Source organism: Pseudorasbora parva, chromosome 2 (genome assembly GCF_024679245.1).
Source record: "Pseudorasbora parva isolate DD20220531a chromosome 2, ASM2467924v1, whole genome shotgun sequence".
NCBI classification, from domain to species: domain Eukaryota; kingdom Metazoa; phylum Chordata; class Actinopteri; order Cypriniformes; family Gobionidae; genus Pseudorasbora; species Pseudorasbora parva.
The window spans coordinates 47,424,014-47,446,437 of NC_090173.1; the positions used below are offsets into that span (position 1 = coordinate 47,424,014).

Sequence of the window (22,424 nt, forward strand, 5' to 3'; positions counted from 1 at the left end):
CTGGAGGCTGATGTCATAGTGGGCTTTTGTTTGAATTTACAAAAGACTGGGAAAAAACAGGATGGAAGGAGATATTTGAGGACAGGGGGGGAAAAAACTATAAACAATAGACTATTGATATATAAATTCCAATAAAACAAATATATAAGTAAGAAACACTTGGGATGTTTCTTTAAAAAATGCTAGATGTTGATTTTAGTGTTATATTTAATATAGCCTATTATATAATATATTAGATGTTGCATAATAACCAGGGAAATAACACAAATCAAACCAATGAAATTTAAAAGAACTGCTATGCACTTAATTATAATATTGTGATTAAAGAAAACAACATAAGATTTCCATTTGTTTAATATTCTTAAATTCTTAAAAAATCTTGTCCATTTTCCCAATTGTGGAAAAACTGTAAATTTGGTCATTTGGTCTCTTATAGCAGACCACTTGAATACACATCCTTTCCAAATGTGTTAAAGGGTTAGTTCACCCAAAGATGTAGGTGTGTTTGTTTCTTCCGTAAAACACAAATGAAGATTTTTAACTCCACCCGTTGCTCGTATAATGCATGTTAATGGGGTCTAATTCTAATTAATAATTACTACACTGTAAAAAAAAAAAATATTTAAAAAAAAGTTACCTGGTTGCCTTAAAATGTTAAGTTCACTAAAATTACATTTTTGAGTTAATACAATGAACATTTTTTGAGATTCGACAACCTTTATTAAATATTACTAAAAGATTTTGTAAGCATATTGGGTAATTGTGTGTGTTTTATTTTTGATGACGCAGTGAAACATGCCTAATAGTGCTATTTTCATGATTTATCAATTTTTTTATGTGGTTCAGATACAATAATATTTTGACTTTCTATTTATTAAACAAATGTCTTTCATTGTATCAACTCAAATTTTTAATTTCAATAAACTCAAAATGAAGGCAACCAGGTTACTTACTTTTTTAAGTTAAACCAACAAAAACCAACAAATCTTTTTTACAGTGTGCTATATTTAACTTGATTGTAATATTATTATAAAAAATCTTTAAAAATTAAAATGTTTAATATTTTAGCATAGATAAATAAATATCCATTAAAAACTGTACATTTTAAATGTGTAAATAAGTTGATTTGTACTAACTTATTTTTAATATTTCAAATAATTATCTAATGATTTCCATCATTAGAATTATAAAACTATTTTTTTCTAAATAATATAGTATAATATATAGACAAATAATATGATATAATACTTTATATCTGATCCATTTTCAGATAATGCCTTGCCTTGCATAGACAGCTTCAGAGTTAGAAAAAAAAACCTGCAAAACCCTAATTTAGATTTGATAGGGTCTTGGATTCATGGTTTGATTTCAGAGATATGAAATCATACTGCACAGTGAGAATGACCCAGGTGTGCTGTTGTTGTTGGTTTCTGCAGCTTGATTTCACCAGTAAACCGAAAGAACTTGCTGCGAAAGTCAGCAGAGCACCAGAGCCAATGCTTTCATTTAAACACGTGTCCAATCCAAAAGAACATCAGAATCTAAAGGGAGAGTGCAGTTTTGTGATTATCGTCCAGGTCGGTGTGATTTACTCGAGACCTGGACGGTCTCCATTCTCGGTTGTGCCAGGTTTCCACACAAGCTTGCTATTTTCCTTCCTTGATTTACGCAGCTACTGCGAGCAGCTGGAAGATTTTTTGCCGCTGTGGAGTCGTAGTCTCGCTTGACGGAGAGCTCATTCAATGGGCATGTAAATCCATGAGGGAAAGATAAATCCTGGGCACTGGAGTGAATACTCTCCGGAATGGGAAAATTAAGCTTTCAGCCAGTGAACAAGGGACGGTTGGAGGTGGGGGGGGTTAACTGCCTGAAGAGGGGCAATCAACTCAATAAAAGATATGAGGGAAAGAATGTCGCCCCTTTAATCATTTAGTTGATGATTAAAGAGAGGAAGTCATATATTAAAACTTCAGGCCGCGGGTAGTGTGTGTTAAACCGAGCAAAATGAGATGCAGTGAATTCAACAGAGAATTCAGTGGTGTTAGAAAAAGAAAGGTTGTTATGCAATGTTACACTTGCCCTTGCTCTACCATTCTGAGTCATGAAATTGTAAAATAAAAAACACTCTAAGAGCAAAGTCATCCACTGGAAAGAGTACAGTACTGAGTGGCACACAAAATAGAAAATGAAGGAATGAGAGAGGAACTGACAGATATTCAGAAACAGGCACAGGGGACCATTTTAAGGAGGCCATTTTACCCTTTTAAATGAAGGCTGAAGGAATGACGGGGAAAAAAAGAAGAAGCTCAGTTCCTCAAGAGACTGAAATCCTGTCTGATTGAGGGGGAGTGCTGGCAAGTAACACTAGCAAAATGAAGCGAGATTCTCAAGGGCGGCAGATGTGCCGTCATTTCCAGTTGACCCTCAGGACCTACTGAGACACCCGCACTGCCACAGCATGACAGAATGGAGATTTGTTCTGGCACAGCGATTTCAGTTTCACCAAGTGATTATATCCACTCAAAAACAGCCGTTTGGGATCATTCAGCGCTTAGATTCAAGTATGGCAGATAAAGATGTCAAAATCCTTGTGGAAATGCAAGGGTCGGTTTTTGACAGCAGTATTTTTGTCTGTTACGACAGTCACTGTGTCAGATTATGCGGTTTGACTCCTTAAACTCTTGAGGTGTCGTTGAGAAGAAACATGTCAGACTACACTTTTCTGACTAATCATTGCTTGTGTTTAATGACGCGCATGACGTCATCGAGAAGGCGAACTAGCTACTGATTCCAGAAACAAGAGTGTAAACAAACAATAGCTGTACTAGCTTAATGCTAATTCCAGTACTCATCAAGTTGCTGAAGTGCCTCTGCCATCGTTTGCCAGCATTTATATTTTTTCTCTGTCATGAATCAGTCATAAAGGCAGTATTGTTGCCAATAGCTCCACGAACCTTTCCAAAATTACAAAATTTCTCCTAGCAGCACCAATACTAGGGGTGTGACGAGACACTTCGCTCACGAGACGAGACACAAGATTAGGTTCATAAGCGTGAGATGAGAATATTTTTGCACAGTATTTAAAAAAAAGGCTCAATGACAATATTCATAATTGGAGAAATAGTCTGCAGGTGCATTTTGAAATGCTTTAATTAATCATCTTGTAATAAATGTAAGAGGTGGTTACAACTACACAGCGCAGCCTAAGATAGCTTTGTTACTGAAAGACAGGCTATTGTGTGTAGCCTTTTTTTGCGCGCAATAAGGGAGCCGAATTCGCAATCGCACATACTCCATGTATTGGGAGCAGCGGTGCTGAGCGTGCATTCTACAAAATAAGACACTTAAGCCCCTTTCACACTGCGATTCCGGCAAATACATGGATAATGCGACCCGGCATTTGTTCCTCACAGATTTTACACAGCACCCAATATATAGGATGGGAAGTCATGTAGTGTCGCAGATGCAGCATCAGTTGTCCTCCATTATGACACATATGCATCATAGCCCACATTGTCATTTATGAATCACTATGACACCCTACGTCAAACAGATCATGCCAAAATCTTATGCCAAAGTCTTATAGTCTGATCCTGGCATTAAAGGCTATTTAGTGACAATGAAAAAAAAAAAACTGAATATGCGGAGACTTTAATCCAATCTGTGGAGTAAAGGACAAGAGCCACTTTGCTAATCTTAAGGTTGAGTCATTTGATGTTAGGAACCTGTTATCAATACTGTCAAAATGTTAATTCCATTTTCTATTAATTATGGTCTGGCATTCCTCATTAAACGAAGAGGGTCCGTTAAGTAACCATAATTATGACCCGAAAGGATTAATAATACGCTGGGACATTCATATTCAGTACGACTAGAAAAATACATCACTCAACATCCAATTATTGGCTTTTGCTTGAGCTCAAGTACAATTAACAAAGAAGGACCCATTTGAATAAGTTAATTACATAAAAATGCCAGTCTTTGGCCACATTTACACAAATATCAATGCTTTAGGACTTGTGAGAATCCAATACTTGATATAAGAGAGGTTGCCAGCGAAAGGAGAGATTAGCACAGAAATGCTTGAAATTCAAAAAATGGGTAAACCTTTAATATGGGGAATAATTATCACTTTTAACTATTTGCCTATTAGCTTGCACATTTGCTGTTGGTTAGCACTTATAAAGCACATATTAATGCCTTATTACCATATTTAACACCCCCTAATCCTATCCAATACCAAAACTTAATTGATACAACTATCTTTCTAAATATTAATAAGCAGTAAATTAGGAGCTAATTGAGGCAAATGTCGTAGTTAATAGTGAATATGTTTTCCCCATACTAAAATGTTACCGAAATATACAACTGAAACAAATGTAGCTTGCATGCTAATCTCATAACCATTATAAAAAGGTTGCTGTTTTGTAGATGGAATTTTTTCTTTGTTGACTGCCTACCAGAAAGCTCATTAAATCAGTTTTTACAGATCTTTTGCAAGACAAAATGATTCTATAAACCTCCACCATGAATCTCTTCCTGATGGGTGAACAGCCATTAAAAGAGGAAGTTCGTCCAAAAATGTTGTTTCAAACCTGTATGACTATTAATTACGCTCTCTCTCTCTCTCTCTGTCTCTCTCTCTCTCTCTTCAAAAAACAACAAAAAAGACATATTTCTGTGTTTTGAAACAACCAGAGGGTTAGCGATGGTGACAGAATATTCACTTCAGGGTGAAAAAAATGCATGTATACAAAGTGCAAAATATGCAACACAGCAGATAATGTAGCTAATTTTCCATAAGCAAATGCACACATTGTGCTTTGCTGACCACTGAACAGAACACTCAATTAATGACAGGCCTTTTCCAAGAGAAAATTACTGTACAAATAAATGGAAGAAATGGCTTGAGAGAATGTTAAGTCTTGTTAAAAGACTTGCACTAAAAGACCTGATCCAATAACTAAACGTGTCACAGAAGCTGACTTTCAACAAAACGCTTTGACCAGTAGACCCTGAGGACACAGACAATACTCAGACTGAAGAGAGTTTCAATGCAGCTTAGAAAGTTTTAATAGCCAGATGAGCCAAGAGATGTGTCACTCAGTCCTCCGAGACACGGTTTCGCAATGAAGACGAAGCACAGTGATAAGTAAGGCAGCATCTTTACATGCTCATGTACATCATATTAGTCATTAGAACATCTGAAATGGACATCTTACCTTTAAGCTGATCTGCAACCACACTTGGCCCGATCCTTTCTGTGACTCGGCCGTCTTCTCGCAAGTACCGGTCATCCAGGAACTTGTCTGTGGCCTCCGACAGGTGAACCTTCCCGGCAACACCCAACTGCTCCATTAGATTGGCTAAATTGACATCATTGGACCAGACATCAAATTTAAAACGCTTCATGCCTAGGATCCCGCAAAGCACGGTGCCCGTGTGGACGCCAACACGCATGTTGACCATTTCCTTTTTCTCTTGACAGAACTGCTCAATGGCCTGGATCATACCAAGCCCCATCTCCACACAGCAGTAGGCATGGTCCTCTCGTGGCTCGGGACAACCGGCCACACAATAGTAACAGTCTCCCAGCGTGCTGATTTTCTCGCAGCACGTGAGCTCGCACAGGTGATCGAAGCGCCCGAATAAGTCATTGAGGAGTCCTACCAGGGCATGTGCTGACTTGTTGGCACTCATCTTAGTGAATCCCACAATATCGGCGAACAGGATGCTGACCGGCTCCATGCGTTTCATGTTGAAAGGCCGAAAGATGATGTGACCCCGAGGTATCGAAGTCTTCTTGCGTTTTGTGCTCTTAGGGCTGGAGGCACCCGCAATAGCCGCTCCCGTCGAGTAGCGCTTAACCGAATTGTCATTGTCGTCATCGCCCTGCTTCATAAGCTCATCCGCCACCCTACGAGGCATCACCGAGTGAATCATCCTCTCCTTCAGGGCCTTTTCGACCTCCAAGTCTTTCCCATGCATGATGGCTTGGCCGACTTTGAGGAACGTGCTGCGTGAACGAACTTCCGACATAATGAAAAGGTGAATACCAATGATGTGGGCGCAGACATGCAAAATGGCTCTTCCAGGGATCAGCCAGTAGAGGGTTTCCAAATGTTCCTCAGTGGAATTGCTCCATCCATTGGCTTGAATCAAGTGCATCCATCCAAGCGTCTCAAAAAGCACAGAGTAGAGCAGGCCAAGCAGTAGTGAAGCGTAAAGACGGACGTGGAGGAAACTGTAGAGCAATGAAAGCACCTCCATGCCTAGAGAGAAGGTGCCAACTGGGGATAAACAGGGTGCTACTGGACCTCCACTGCGGGTGACTTCATATGTAAGATTTTTATCTTCAGCGCCACTGAAGTCGCCTGCATCATCTTCATCCTTCAAAGGAGGCACGTTAAAGTCACTAAAGCCTGACGTTTGGATCTGAGGTGCAAGCGTGAGGGCAAATGTCACCACAATGAGCAACAGTGAGGCTTGATTGTAGCAGTGTGTGTAGAACCGGGTGAATGTGAAAACAAACAGGACAGAACAGAGGAGTAGGAAGGAGGCCGTGGGCAATAAAAAGGCAGTCTGTTCACATCGATTAGCGTTTGCGATGAAGTACAACCCCCAGAGGAGGCTGGCGGCTGCCATGTAAAATAGCACACAGCGGAAACGTCTTTGCGTCTGAGGGAAGCAGCGCTCGCGGCAGGCTTCCTCCAGAATGTTCGAGTCAAACTTGGGGTTCCAGAAGTGTCCAGCCGACCTCTCAAACAGCTGCGGCATCTTCCTCTGAGTCCTGAGGCCTTTGATCACCGTTTTGCGGATGGCAGATTCACCTGAGCTACAGCTGGAGGAGATACTGTACTTGCAATGTTTGGAGCCACCAATGATACTGCACATGGCGCTGGCGCCCAGACTCCCACGCTGCTGTTTGTGCGGTTTGGTGCTGCTGATACGCACAGACACAGCACCATCGCCGCTGGAGTCACAGCTTACTTCGCTGTTCTGAAACAGCAGATGTTGATGTTGAGGAGAAGCCATGATACTGTTCAGATCAGAGTCGAGCTGGGATAAATGCAAAAAAAAGGTACTCGGATGGAAAAAGAATCAAGAGGGAAAACAAATGTAATTTGAGTCAAACAACTCTGACGTCTAGATGGCAAAGGTTTACTCGCGCATTTAGGCAATTCCAGGATTTTAAGTTAGGTTATTTCACCTCATGACGTCAATAGCAAATTCCTCTTCTTTTCTGTCCTTCTTGACGCACATGGGTTCAGAGAGGTTTATCCAAAACGCATGTAATCTTACTACAAGTGAATCAAAATGTTCTTTCACTGGTTACTCAAAGTTACATAATAACACCACAAAATTAAGGTTCAAGTCAAGCACTGTTTGATTTGACTCCTTAGAGAACTCCATTCTGACGCCAAATGCAAAATTTTCACTATAAATGAGCCGTTATGTTGGTTTTCATGAAAAAAAGACATCTATGGTACCTATGGTATCATTTAAAGGACAGTCAGGATGCTTGCTTTTATAAATAAAGGCATTTCTCATATCCATCATAGTCCATGCATAATAAAGTCCAAAAACTCTTAATGAAATAAACAACAATTAAAAAAATTCAGGAGCATCTCACACCAGCCCAGGTGTGTCCAAACTAAAAAAGAAAAACATGTTTCAACATTATTTACTTCAAAAGAATAAAAAAATATATTCTGGGTTCATAAAGAAAAACCTTCCCCCATTTTTTGTTCTTTAGATTCAGAATGCGTGTTCATTGGAGACTCCGCGTCATGTCAAACGGACACAAAGGGCACAGCAGGCGTCAAAAACATTTAAAAATATGATCTTCTCTTGCCTGTATCCCCGACCTTTCCTGAGTTCCCACTCCGGATCTTGCGGGCGCCTCTATTCCGAATTAAATGTGCGAAACGAGATTTAAATTATGAAGATTGCGCTCATGGATTAACTCCACAAAAACGTATAGTTCAAGATGCATACAATGCTATATGTCCAGTAAATCCTATAGACTCAAAACATTTTTCTCTTAGTTTAAGTTAGGCTCCTTCGAAACCGCTTGAGCCATTTATATCAATGCATGTAAAACTTCAGTGCTTCAAATGGATTCATTCACCTTGTTGGTCAGAATTCAGTTAAGTTTAATTTTCTTTTACAGAGGCAGAAAGTCTGCACTTCTCTCTCTCCACACACTCGCAGTGCCTCTTTGGTTTCTCTTCAGGACTCATTTGCACGGACAGCTTTTCCTGTGATATCCTAACAAATCTCTTTCTCAGCTGGTTCCTCTTTTTTCCCCATCAGAGCACAGCTTGGCACTCCTGACACATGCCAATATCTCGCGCGTATCATAGTTGACTCGTGTGCTCTCGCGCGGCTCGGGTGCGCCGGTGGCCATCAGACATCAGTAAGATCTCCATCTGTATTCGCAATCCGACGCGGTGTCTGTACAAGTCCACTAGACGCTGGAGATACATTTAGAGGTGGGGATAAACGCGTGCGTGTGCGTGCACGCTCCGGACCGAGAACAACAAAAGGGTGGCGAGCACGCAGTCATATGGAGGTGGGCTGTTCTCAAACCGCAGTGTTCGCGTCTGAGCACGTCCCCAACGCCGACGCGCGTCGCCGAGAGCTGTCAAAAGGAAATGGGGGTGGGGGTTTGGGGGGGGTTCCAATCAATGTGACGTGAGTATAATGGTGGTGGTGGTGGGGGGGGGGGAGCTGTCATTGAGAGCAATATGAAAAAATCATTCAGACCAATTTAGCGTTGACACCTTTAGATATAAACAATTTGTATATCTTATTTTGTAGCCATGCCTGTGTCTGCTTTTCATGGTTTATTTGATAGACAGACAGACAGACAGACAGACAGACAGACAGACAGACAAACAGACAGACATATAGATAGATAGATAGATAGATAGATAGATAGATAGATAGATAGATAGATAGATAGATAGATAGATAGATAGATAGATAGATAGATAGATAGATAGATAGATAGATAGATAAACATACAGATAGATAAACAGATCAATAGACAGACGGATGGATGGATGGCTAGATGGATAGATAGACAGACAGACAGACAAAGGGATAGATAGATAGATAGATAGATAGATAGATAGATAGATAGATAGATAGATAGACAGACAGACAGACAGACAGACAGACAGACAGACAGACAGACAGACAGACAGACAGACAGATAGATAAACAGACAGACAGACAGAAAGACAGATAGATAGATAGATAGATAGATAGATAGATAGATAGATAGATAGATAGATAGATAGATAGATAGATAGATAGATAGATAGATAGATAGATACTTTTCAGGTCAGCTCTGCTTAGGGACGAAGGGTTTATTAAACATTTTCCACAATGTTTTCCGTAATACTCACTAAATCCACCAATTTTGTAATTAAATGTTGATCCTAGTTTATGAAATTATTCCCAAAATAAACCATAAGTCTTTAATCCGCATGTTTTAATTAATAGAGTCTCCTTGCTCGGTTTCCATCTTGTGCTCACACCGCACAACTGTGGCTGAATCAAAGTAATTATGTTGTTTTGGAAGCCAGTGTGAGGCTTAGATGCTTTAAAACCTTCCGAAGACTGTTTCAAAGGAATTCCCTGGAGAACTACAGCTGTGAGTGTGAGGGTGTGTGTCTGTGTGTGTCCCTATAGCAGACCTGGTCTGAGCTAGAGGGTCAGGCAAAAAACAGAAATACACTGATCGTTCTTAGCAGTGTAAATTATACTCTGGGAGGGGGGGGGGGGGGGGGGGGGCGGGGGCATGAAGAGTAAAGAGTAAAAATATAGAGCATCATGGAATTTTTACAATATCCAATCCACACACCTCTCAAGAACATATCCAGGTTATATTTCATCCCAAAATCAATAGTGAAAAATTTCCATTATTTTTTTTCCCTTTATATTTTCTACTATTCTCTTTATTATATAAAAATCACACGATCAATGAGTCAACATGTTTTTACATTACTTCAACTCATCTGAATGAGTTCAGCCTTTTCAAACTTTATTTATTGTGTTATACAAGATTCAACTAATTTTTTAAGTCAGCTTAATGTCATTTGTTGAAATGACTTACACAACCAAGTTGATCGTACTTAATAATTAAAGGGAGCAAGTTTGTTTTTTTACAATGCATGTTGGATCACTATTTTCATGACAATTAAATAAATGTTCTCCCTCAATAGTCAAACAAATCTTATTCATATAACTGTAATCTGCAAACTGTCATCACCAATAAATGAAAATACTGTCATATTTTCAGAAATGGCATGGGGGGAGATCTATTTGTGAAATTTCCCCAACAAAACATCTTTCAGTTACTGATATTCATTCGCAGTGATTGAAATCTTGAGAAACGGCCTTGAGAAACTCCATTCCCTTTGAACATGTTAGATGTCAGTCCCCCGTTACAGTGCACTTGCACACCTCCCTTTTAGTTGGAGTCACGACCGACCCGAGCTGCTGCAATGCAGCTTCCAGACCTGTTCTCCAATCACATCTGAGTGCAAGGCAAACTTCAGCCTCCGATCTGAAATGTGTGTACGTGTGAGTGTGACTTCACACACTTCCAGGGGCGGCCCTAATGTTGTGGGGGCTTCCCTCGCTCTGGAGGGAATATAGCACAGTCTTGTTTTGAAATATGTGATCACTGGACTGTGTCCTCACACAGGCGCGCCGACCCCATTATTAACTCATTAAGATTAATAATGTTTGGCGACGGGACACTGGCTTCATTCTGTTATTGATTGCGACCGCCATATTGTACATTTGCTACTCGAGCAGTGCTGCAAAATGAGCTGTTACATCTTCTATTCAATGCATTAAACACAGAATAACATAGATACAGGCATGCAATGAGGAAGCCTTTATTACAATCAGTTCATTAAAATCAACATGAAAGGCATCAGCAACCCAATTTACTTCTCTTCAGCTCTTCACATTTTCAACATTTTGTTGTTAAAGCCTTATTCCAAAATGTATTAAATAATGTTTTCTTTAAAATTCTACAATCAATATCCCGTAATGACAATGTGAAGTAAGTTTGTTTGAAATATTTGAAAAATGTATTTAAAAAAAAAAAAAAAACACATGTACATACATATTCATGACCCATGACACTCAAAATTGAGCTCAAGTGCATTCTGATTCCACAGATCCTTGAAATGTTTTTATAACTTGGAGTCCACCTGTAGTAAATTCAGTAGATTGGAAGTGATTTGGAAAGGCACACACCTGTCTATATAAGGTCCCACAGTCAACAGTGCATGTCAGAGCACAAACTAAGTAGACCTCCAAGTCAGGATTGTATTGAGGCACAGATCTTGGGAAGGGACAGAAACATTTCTGCAGCATTGAAGGTCCCAATGAGCAGTGTCAAGTTTGGAATCACCAGGACTCTTCCTAGAGCTGGACGTCCGGCCAAAAAGGTGACCAAGAACCAGTTGATCACTTTGACAGAGCTCCCACATTTCTCTGAGGAGAGAGGAGAAACTTCCTGAAGAACAACTATCACTGCAACACTCCACCAATCAGGCATGTATGGTAAAGTGGCCAGATGGAAGCCACTCCTCAGTAAAAAGGAACATGACAGCCCGCCTGGAGTTTGCCTAAAGGCACCTGTAGGACTCTCAGACCATGAGAAACAAAATTCTTTGGTCTGATGAAACAAAGATTGAACTCTTTGACTTGAATGGTAAACGTCATGTCTGGAAGAAACCAGGCAGCGCTCATCACCTGACCAATACCCCTACAGTGAAGCATGGTGGTGGCAGCATCATGATGTGGGGAAATTTTTCAGCAGAAAGAACTAGGAGACTAGTCAGGATCAAGGAAAGGATGAATCCAGCATTAGAGATGTACAGAGACATCCTTGCTCCAGAGCTCTTGACCAGACTGGAGTGAAGGTTCATCTTTCAACAGGACAACGACCCTAAGTACACAGCCAAGATAACAAAGGAGTGGCTATGAATGGCTATAAATGGCCTTGAATGGCCCAGCCAGAGACTAGACTGATTGAACTCCTCTGGAAAGATCTGAAAATGTCTGTGTAAAAACTGCCCAAAAATAGGTGTGCCGAGCTTGTAGCATCATACTCAGAAAGATTTGAGGCTGTAATTAGTGCCAAAGGTGCTTCAACAAAGTATTGAGCAAATAGTGTGAATAATTATGTACATGTGATTTTTTTTTTCCATAAAAAAAAAAAAAAAAAACTAATTACAAAGATTTCAAACAAACTTCTTTCACATTGTCATTATGGGGTATTCTTCGTAGAATTTTGATGAAAATAATTAATTGAATCTATTTTGGAATAATTAATGTATATATTATGTCTAATATGTCTATCAGCCTTTGCATTCTTGGGAATCAAACCCATGCCATTGGCTCCATGTGCTACTGTTTGAGCTACAAGAATGATGCAGAATTATTGAAAATGACCTTTTTTTTCTTATCCTTCATGAATTATGCATTTGTTATATGCTTTTATCAAAAAATGATTTACATGACATTCAAAGTGTAGATTGTATCATTTCATGCATTCTCTCGGAATCAAACCCATGACCTTTTTTTTTTCTGCGCCACTCTGCTGTTTGAGCTACATGAATAGACATATGAAGCTGTTGTTTTTTTCAGTGCCATATTAGTAACCTTCATTAAACTATCAACTTTAACATTAACCATTACATTACTGTGGTCATTTAGCGGTAATTTATTCTAGAGAGGCGGCACAACAACACTATAAAAATAATGCCTAAAGCCATTTGGATATTGGATGTAACATTATTTTCCTCATCTTTACAAACCACTGAGGTCTGTGATGAAGGAAGCTATCCGTTAGCATTATAGGCATCTTTAATCCACCATGCTAACAATGCTAACTATCCAAACTGACCACTTGACCAAAATAAATATCAAATTTGGTGGGAAAATTACCAGAAATGTTATAAACGGAGTCAGTTTATGTTTTTATGTTGACTTTATCCTTATACATCTAGGCTAAATATAGAAACTATCACCTGCATCATGGTCGAGGTTTCTCTCAATGTCAAATCTCTTTTCAGCTTGTTCATTTTCAGCTGATCTATGTGTTTATGTGAACATTTGACTTTCATAAAACTCTTTTTCATATTTTATTCACTTTATGTTGTTATTAACTGTTTGCACATGGGCTTCACCTCAGCATTAGGTGCAGTGCATTTCATGTGCTTTCGCCCTCACGTCAATGTGATGCTATATTTCTTCAAATTCTGTGCTCACTCTAGTGGACGACTACTGCAACTTCAACATGGACACTCACTCACTAGAAGTGTTGACAAGACAATTTCACTTTGATAATTTAAAAGATTTCAAGTAGCTGATTTTTACATCATCTAAAGATTATGTGAGGGGTGTGTGTCGATGGAAAAAGTTGATATGGTGTCGTGGTTGGTGCCAGGGTATTAGGCCTACTACACTTGCTAAGGTAAGTGTTGCAAGCTGTAGTTTAACACGTGCGTTAATTTGTGAAATTTCAAGTGCAAATTACTGTCATTTCAATAGGAAGCAGGAGTTTTGCGTGAGAGCGAAAAAGTTTCACACTCAGGTTTAAATTGACGTGAATCTGACCAATAGAAAGCTGCTTTAAAGTGTAAAGTGACTTCTGTGTGAGCAGTGCTTCATTTGCTACATTACTGATGTAATATGACTGCACCTTTAGGGACTTATAAACATACTTACCTGTGGTTAAAGTCTCAGGCAGTGACACCAGGGTTCATTTTGTTTCTATTTTTGGAGTTGGAAACAAAAAGTGGTCCTTGATATTTAACTAGACAGGTCTTTCAGAAGAGATCCGAGTGACGACCCAACCCCCAAAAACCACACAGCTCGGTTAATGACACTTTATTGCAGTTTTGTCTCTTCCACAGAACTGCTCAGTTTGCACTGTCGACTACCGTACATCATAACTTGGATTCAAAAAAATGCAGCTTTATGAGGTAATGTCTATCTAGATATCTAGATCAATGTGAATATTTCCACACAAAACCCCAACCATTACATAAGACCTGGCTGTTAGTTGTGGAATTTTAAATAGATTGGTTTTTATTGTGGTATACAAAGTGGAAATGTGAGACAAACCAAACCCCTCTGTATCATAACATGCAATGTAAAAATGCTAGTAGCTTATAAATATCTCATGGGAGAAATAATCATTCATAGTCACTAACCTATAAAAGTGAACAAATCAACCCAAAATACACTGGAAAACTGCACAGAGAACTGACTGTATGACAATGTTCTTATTGCATTACGGTTGCTTTGTGGTTCACATTCAAGGCAGCTGATACCCATTTTCAGTCTCAGGTTATTTTATTTTTGCTGTTTTTTACATTTTTAAGTGTGTCAGCCATTTTTTTTCATGAGTACACATTTTCCCTCCAAAACTGCAGACAGTTTATAAAAGTAGTGCGATAAGAGAGGAGAGTTATTTTGGAGCGCTCTCCTCGCATTCACAAGAAACTCCGCCTCAAGACTTCACAAGACCCTCCCTCCACCCAATCCCAGAGTCCCCTGCCCTCTCAAATTCCCCCACACACAACCTCTTCACGCTAAAAATGTCCCGTGAGATCCGTCTCCATTGACCCGAAATGGACCCGTGGCAGGAACAGGATTGGGTCCACTGCTCCTCCACGGTTTGTTCACTCCACGTCCCTCCTTTCTTTCTCTCGTCCTCCTCCTCGGTCTCCCTCCCGCCTGGTTTCTTCTCTCAGTTTCGCCGGTAGCGGTTCTTGGGCTTTTCCCCACAGCCGGTGGCCTCACAGGAGGACAGGGTCGGGTTCTTGCCGGAGTTGATGCTGCCAAGCAGGGCGGGCAATTCGTTGGTGATAGCACGCTCGATCTTCTCCAGCAGGCAACCGCCCATGTAGGAGCACTGGGCGGACAGCTGCTTAAAGCTGCTCACTGAGTTGATCCCGAAGAAGTCTCGGTAAGCATCTCGGTTGGGCAGGTCGAACTTGCTGACGTTGGTTTTGGCCAGGATGGACTTAAAAATGTAGAACTTGTCAGGATCGTCCACGATCTCCTTGAAGACCAGCTCGGGGTCGCTGAAGAAGGTCATCTTGTCCTTGAAGGTCTGCACATAGCGGTCCACCAGGAGGGCGTGAATGCGAACGCGGATGCCGTGCTGGCGGATGAAAGCGATTTTGTTCTCCAGACGGTTCTCGATCACCTGGTTCAGGTCTTCCAGCAGGGATATTTCCTCACGTTTGAAGAGCTCGCGGCTGGTGTCCGGGGCGTAGTCGTAGGGCCAGAAAGAGCTGACGTAGACACGTGGGGGTTCGGTCACGTTAATAAGGGGCGCCAGACTCCAGAACAGAGCACCGTAGACACGCATGAGGTCCTGGGTCACCAAGCTGTCGGCCTTATTGAGGATGATACGGATTTGAGACTCCCGACCTTTCAGCTGCCGGAAGAGCATCTCCAATTCAAGACCTACGTCCAGCTTGGTGGGATCGAAAACCACGAAAATGAGGTCTGCGCGATCGATAAACCACTGGCACACGTCATTGAATGGATAACCTTTGAGGAGAGAGAAGAAATATAGAAAAAGTAATAATGATTTATAGATTCAAATGCTGAATATAAGGTATATATAGATTATTTTTTTAAATCAAAAATTGTACAACAAAACAAAAAATGCAAGTTTAAAATACTCACAATGTGTTTTATTTCTTTCTTTATTCAAATAAGAAAAAAAAAATAGATGGGAGGGAAAATTATTCTGCAATGTGTTTGCATTCTCGAAAATGTTTCGCGTTTCCCTTAAAAACATTGCATTCGTTCTCAAAACATTTGTGTTCTCAAGAGATTTTTCCTCCTATCTCATTTTTTTCTTCTTCACCATGTCCCTTTAGTGGGCTCTGTAATAATAAGAGGTCCCCTTACAGTAGATTGATATGATTATAATGTTTAAAGAAAGATATGTAAGAGGTAACTGTGCCGACAATAGTCAAATCTACCCAATGAATGCGTTAAATTCATAATTTAACACAAATCTACCCAATGAATGTGTTAAATAATGTCTGGCACATTCACAGAATATACTTCTGCATTGCAAAATAAAGTGGATAAACAAGCCTGAAATACATCAGGACTTATTTTGAATCTATAATGTCTAAGCACTCTTACATCCACCTACAACATATTACAATTTAAACACCATAAAGAAATCATTAGTTGTGTTTACATTACCCTTCAAACTGAACAAATTCAAATTGCGAATTTAAAATATGCCCAATGGAAAATTGTGCAAAAACTCCCAAAAATCGTGCATTTTTTTAATTAATTACGCTTGCATGAGGTGGTTTTTCAGCCAAATTTAAAATAAAAAAAATTCTCAACACAGTGGGACCAGTTTTATCGCATTTACAGGTCCCCTGGTGTACGTAAAAGTCACATGATCATTCTTTAAAGATGGCGTTTTTTTTTTTTTTTTAAGAATTATAGGAATACTGGATTCTAAAGAAAAGAGAAATGCCACAAGTTATCAAAAATTTGAAACAGATATGAGGGAGAATGCGCACTATAACCCCCCCAAAAACACCTCATACGTGTACTTCCAAATATAAGCGGCTTTTCTTGCCATTAATTCTTGGATAAAACTTCTGTGTCTCCTTAGATTAAAAAGTAATGGAACGACTTACCACGATAGGAAGAAATTAAGCTTTGGTCGCATAACATCGGTTAATGCAAACACCGTAATTTCACAATAGTTTTTTTAATCAACATTTAGAAAATATCACATAAGTTTTTTTGTGAGTCTGTAATGCAAACCAGGCTACTGTCATAATTCATCAACAGTAGATTATAGCAATTGCTTAGCATAAATGTGTAATTTTCGCAATGCTCACATTTATTTAATTAAATTCAATTAAGCCTAAATCAAGCCATATCGCGATTTTAGTTTTTCCCGTCCCCAAAATGAAGACATGTTGAAATGATAATTAAAGGTCCCGTTCTTTGCGTGTTTTCGAAGCTTTGATTATGTTTACAGTGTGCAATATAATATGAGTTTGTTTCGCGTGTAAAAAAACACAGTATTTTTCACACAATTTACTTATCTGTACAGCGCTGTTTTCTCTGTCCTAAAAACGGCCTGATGATTTCCTTGTTCTATGAAGTCCCTCCTTCAGAAACACGTAATGAGTTCTGATTGGGCCAGCGCTTCCCGTGTTGTGATTGGACAGCAGCTTAGCGCACTTTGCCCGGAAAGGTCCCGCCTCTTACCATAACGGGGAGATGCAAGCGCTGAATGCGCGCTCTTCTCCACGTGGGAGAGCAACAAGACCACGCCCCCTATTTTGCGTGTTCTTGTGGGAGGAGGGTTAGTCAACAAACGGTTCTAGTGACGTCATTCCTACACCCCAGTGCAGGGGTGTAGTCCAAACGGCCGTTTGAACTTCTGTTAAATAAAATATCTCGCTTGGCATTGAACTTTGAGCTTTATAATTTTACAGGTATTATTTATGCTCTAACAGCAACATTACACACTAACTAAAGTTTGAAAGATGGAATTGCGAAGAACGGGACCTTTAAGACTTTTTTTTATACCATTTAATAATGTAAGAATTTTTATTACCTTACATTTGAGTTTAAGACCCGCAGGAACCCTGAAATAACAGGAATCAATGGAGATGCTGGAGAAGACTCGTACCTCTCTCCTGCTGCTTGCGGTTCTCAATGATTCCAGGTGTGTCCACGAAAGTGACCCTCTCCAGGAGCTTGTGGGGCATCTCGATGCCAACCAGCTTCTCCAAAAAGTTCTGGCCAAACTTCTCCAGTGGAGAAAAGGAGCGAGAGCTGTCGGCAGCCATGACGATGCCCTCCACGGTGCGGATCTTCTCGCCGTGCATGATGACGGTAAACTCTGAGGTAGTGGGTTCAGCACCTGAAATAACACCAGAAGCATGTTGCATGTTGATGATGCAAATTTGTAATACAACTTTAAACAGGTGAAAAGCACTGACATGAAGCACAGTCAGCAGTTTACCTGTGTACAACTGGTATGGGGTGTCCAGAAGACCCAAAAGATAATTGATCATGGAGGACTTGCCCACACTCCAGGGTCCAAGGAACAGCACCATGGGTTTGGATGTGATTTCTCCATCTGTTTAAGAGAGAGATGGAGAATAATGGAGTTTAGTATAAAAAAAAGATTTAAAAAGAATCTGAGACCAAGAGCAAGAACCCCAATTCAAATTCTATCTTGAATGAAGGCAAAAAGAAATCATAATATACATAACTCTTAAAAATAAAGATTATGTATTGCCATTGATGGTTCCACAAAGAACCGTCAACATCCATAAAGAACACAAAACATTCTTTATAGGAGAAAAAGATTCTTTAGATTTCACTGAAAGGTTCTTCGGGGAACCAAAAATGTTGTGAAAAAACACTTTTGGAGCAATTATTTTTTAAGTGTATAGCGAATTGACATATTCAGTGATTAGATGGTCATTATTGAAAATTGTCTCCATCAGGAAATGTTTCTTTACTGGTGCTTGTTAATGATTCTTAAAGGGATAGTCCACCCTAAAATGAACATTCTGTCTTCATTTACTCAGCTTCAGGTTTCTTCTGATGAACACAAAAGAAGATATTCTGAAGCATGTTGGTAACCAAATAGTTGGCGATAGCCATTGACTGTAGTGTATATATATATATATATATATATATATATATATACACACACACACATATACGGTATATATATTATGGAAGTCAATGGGGTCTATCAACTGTTCGGTTGCAATCATTCTTCAAAATATCTTCTTTTATCACACAAATAGAGACAAGAGAGACCAACATTAGATAACTGGATAGATGTGACCATGACTTTTTTTGTTCATTTAAAGAAGGATGAGTTTCTGGAAAAATTTAGGAAATTGGTTAAATATGCATCATAAAAAAAGGTCTGATTTTGCTGCTATACATAAATAGATATAATAAATATTTGCTGCTATACATAAATATAAATGTATACACATTCTCTCCCTGGTTTTACAGTTTCTTTCTTTTATTTAAGTTTTCTTTTTAAAAAAGGCTATATTTTAAAACAATTGAACAAATATGAAGTACAATTTACATTTAAAACAATTCAATAATTGTACATGTCTATACATTGTAGACACTTTGTGATTCATACAGGATTGGCATTCACAAGGGTGAGTAAATGATGACAGAATTTTCCTTCTCTGTAATTGGGTTTCCTTTTTACCCTATGTGTCTCTTTGACCTTAGACATCAGAAAGTAAACTACCATCACAATTGGGTGCACGTATGTGGGAAAAGTGTGAATTGTGTGCAGCAGATACAGCAAGCATTAAGAGTGATGAATGCGCCATGCAGAAGTGAATCAAAATCATTAATGACCCCAAAATAAGACTTTAAGTTGTGTGAATGTGTACATTCTCTAAACCCATGCCAAACGCTTATGTGGGAATGTTTTTATTGAACCCTTTTCCTTATATCAAAACCCTTCCTACTTTGTATCTAGAAAGCTTATAAAGAATTAATTTCTAATAATGAACTTGCTTATTCTATCTTCAGTCAACATATTAGACAGATTGTTCTTCTATCCCTCACTGGCTGATTTTCGTTAGCATCAAATTAAACATGCTGTCTACTTTAACTAAATAACGTTTCTTATGCTCACCCATCTGTTTTCTTAAGAACATATCTAATGAATGCACATTTAAGAGCACAGATGAAGGAATGAAGGCCGTTTCGCTTTTTTGTGAGGACAGAATAAGAGTCCTTTAGGGACGAATTTCAGCTTGATTAATTGCCGAGCATGTCATTTCTATGAAGTACTCCAGAACAGTGCTTACACAATCACTCAAGGCCCCTCAGCATAGTGTAGAGGTCAAGGTGCTCCACTAGCAGCACAGAAGCAGCGGGTTTGAGCCCATAACCCGAGAGCCTCTATACACCTATACATTCATACAATCAATGAACATTTAACATCCATAAAGCGTTAGTGGAAAGGAGTGGTTAAAATGTTCTTCCTGTTCTTTACAACTGTTCCCTGAAAGGTTCTTTATTGAACCCTAAATGGTTCTTCTATGGCATCACTGTGAAAACCTTTGGGAACTTTTCATTTTAAGAGTGTTGGATCTTTGTTGTAGTTTTGATACAATTATCTGACATAAGTAACCCCCACACACGGCCATGCCAAGACTGCACATGCAACCAACACTGATATGAGATGCTATATATTTAATCTGACGCAAATAATATCGCACAAATACAGACTGTTCAGGGCACGTCTAATTTGCAAAACCCGTTTTGTGGCCTTTCTGTTCTCTAATATGTAATTTCAGTATTTATCAGCTGATTAATTAACATTAAACCGATACCTTACTGTCTCATTTTCAATAGCGTCAGATTAGACACAGGGTCTGAAACCACATACTTATAGTAGGAAAAAAACAGTATGTGATAATAATTATGACCGAATTTACAGCACTCATAAAAGAGTAGGCAAAAAGTATTTGGATGACCTCCTAATTCCAGTGAGATTCTAAAGTTTGTATATGATGGAGACTTTACCATCCCATGAGGCCTTGGCAGTGGAGCGACACATCTGGTCACATGATAATAACAACATGGCGGATGTAGTACGTATTACATAAAACATACTTTTTAGCGCTCTTGAAGTAATTACTTATTTATTGCTCTCTTACTAAGAGATTATGCAATTTTGGACGCAGCCATTCTCCACTGTTCAAAAGTTTTGGGGTCAGTAGGATTTTGTAATGTTCTTGAAAGAGGTATTTTCTACTCACCAAGGCTGCATTTATTTGATCAAATATAGTAATATTGTGAAATATTTTTTTTATTTCACATTATATTATTTTCTATGTGAATATGTTTTAAAATGTAATTTATTCGTGTGATCAAAGCTGAATTTTCAGCATCATTATTGCGCTCCTTAGTGTCACATGTTCCTTCAGAAATCACAATATGATGATTGGATGCTCAAGAATATGATTATTAATGTTGAAAACAGTTCATATGTTTGTGGAAACCTTTTTTTAGGATTCTTTGATGAATAGAAAGTTCAGTAGAACAGCATTTATTTTATTTTGTAACATTATATATGTCTGCACTGTCACTTTTGACCAATTTCACGCAGCCTTGCTGAATAAAAGTATTCATTTCTTTCACAAAAAATCTTACTGACATTAAACTTTTGAACAGATACATTTGTCAAGCACTGTTTATTGCACACACCTATCCACAGAAAGATGAAAAAATAAAAACTTGTGCAACCCACTTGCTATTTTGATATGAATAGGGATGATCAAAATGATTCTTATAAAATGAAGGAAGACTTTGATTAGTTTTCAGAATTAATTAAATTAGAAAGTTTGATTAGTCGGATGAAGAAAAATAGCTGAACCAAATCTAGTCTTTCACCCAAATCTGCCGTTTGAACGTTTGCATGTGCCGTTGGATGATTTGCTAAACTAAGTTAGTTGTATTTTCTCCAAAAAAAAGAGAGTTCTATTAAAGTTCGCTCTTTACAGTGGCTGAATGTCGACTATGAAGCAGCGCTCTACACTGACATATGACGGCACTTTGTAATTAGTGCTGATTGAGTGCTGCTGGTAATTGGACAGATGAGCGCGAGCTGGGGTTCAGAGACGATGCAGGCAGTGCCATGCAGTGAAGCGCCCCGTCATACCCACCTGTGGCAGAATCCCCCAGTGTGCGTCCAGGATAGGCTGTTTAATGACGGGTGATGTCGGGGGAGGACAGGAGGCGCAGTGAAAGGGATGAAAATGACAAGTGTGAGGAAAAGTGCAGGCAGAGGAAGAAGAGAAATAGAAAGAGAGAGAGAGAGAGAGAGGATGTGAAGGGGTCACAGGAAGAGGTTAAGAAAGAGGGCAGAAAGTGACACTTTTCCTGTGAAGGAGACATTATGTGATGAGCTGAGATTTGTGTGGGTGAGGTTTGATGTTCGTCCAGATACAATGATTTCTAGAAGAGATGGTCGAACACAAATTCTATTCTTATGAATGAATTAATTATTTTTTGTGTGTAAAACCAGAATTTTTTTTATAAATAGGTGGATTTCAAAAAACCTTCCTAAAATAATTTAAAAAAATAAAATAAAATAAATTTAGTGTACAGCAAGACAAAAACTAAATTAAAATATATAAATGGGTGAATCTTATAAATAAATGAACAAATAAAATTAAGAAATAGTATATGAGTAAATACATGCACACACACACACACACACACACACACACACACACACATATATATATATATATATATATATATATATATACATACACATATATATATATATATATATATATATATATATA

General features: G+C 38.9%; 2 protein-coding genes across 4 annotated transcripts in view; both read right to left on the reverse strand.

Annotated features, from left to right (window-relative positions):
- Positions 1-7,616, reverse strand: part of LOC137045789 (adenylate cyclase type 9) — a 95,361-nt gene extending 87,745 nt beyond the window's left edge. For both annotated transcript variants that reach the window (XM_067422670.1, XM_067422661.1), the window contains exon 1: positions 5,223-7,616. In XM_067422670.1, coding sequence (XP_067278771.1) covers positions 5,223-7,035 — 1,813 coding nt within the window. In that variant the 5' untranslated portion in view covers positions 7,036-7,616. The remainder of the gene's footprint in view (positions 1-5,222) is intronic.
- Positions 7,617-13,917: 6,301 nt separating this feature from the next.
- Positions 13,918-22,424, reverse strand: part of srl (sarcalumenin) — a 43,793-nt gene continuing 35,286 nt past the window's right edge. Inside the window, exons 4-7 of one of the 2 annotated variants that reach the window (XM_067429048.1) lie at positions 21,777-21,812; positions 18,074-18,190; positions 17,738-17,971; positions 13,918-15,603 (exon numbers count right to left, since the gene is read on the reverse strand). In XM_067429048.1, coding sequence (XP_067285149.1) covers positions 14,792-15,603; positions 17,738-17,971; positions 18,074-18,190; positions 21,777-21,812 — 1,199 coding nt within the window. In that variant the 3' untranslated portion in view covers positions 13,918-14,791. The remainder of the gene's footprint in view (positions 15,604-17,737; positions 17,972-18,073; positions 18,191-21,776; positions 21,813-22,424) is intronic. The other variant, XM_067429049.1, reaches the window with a different exon arrangement.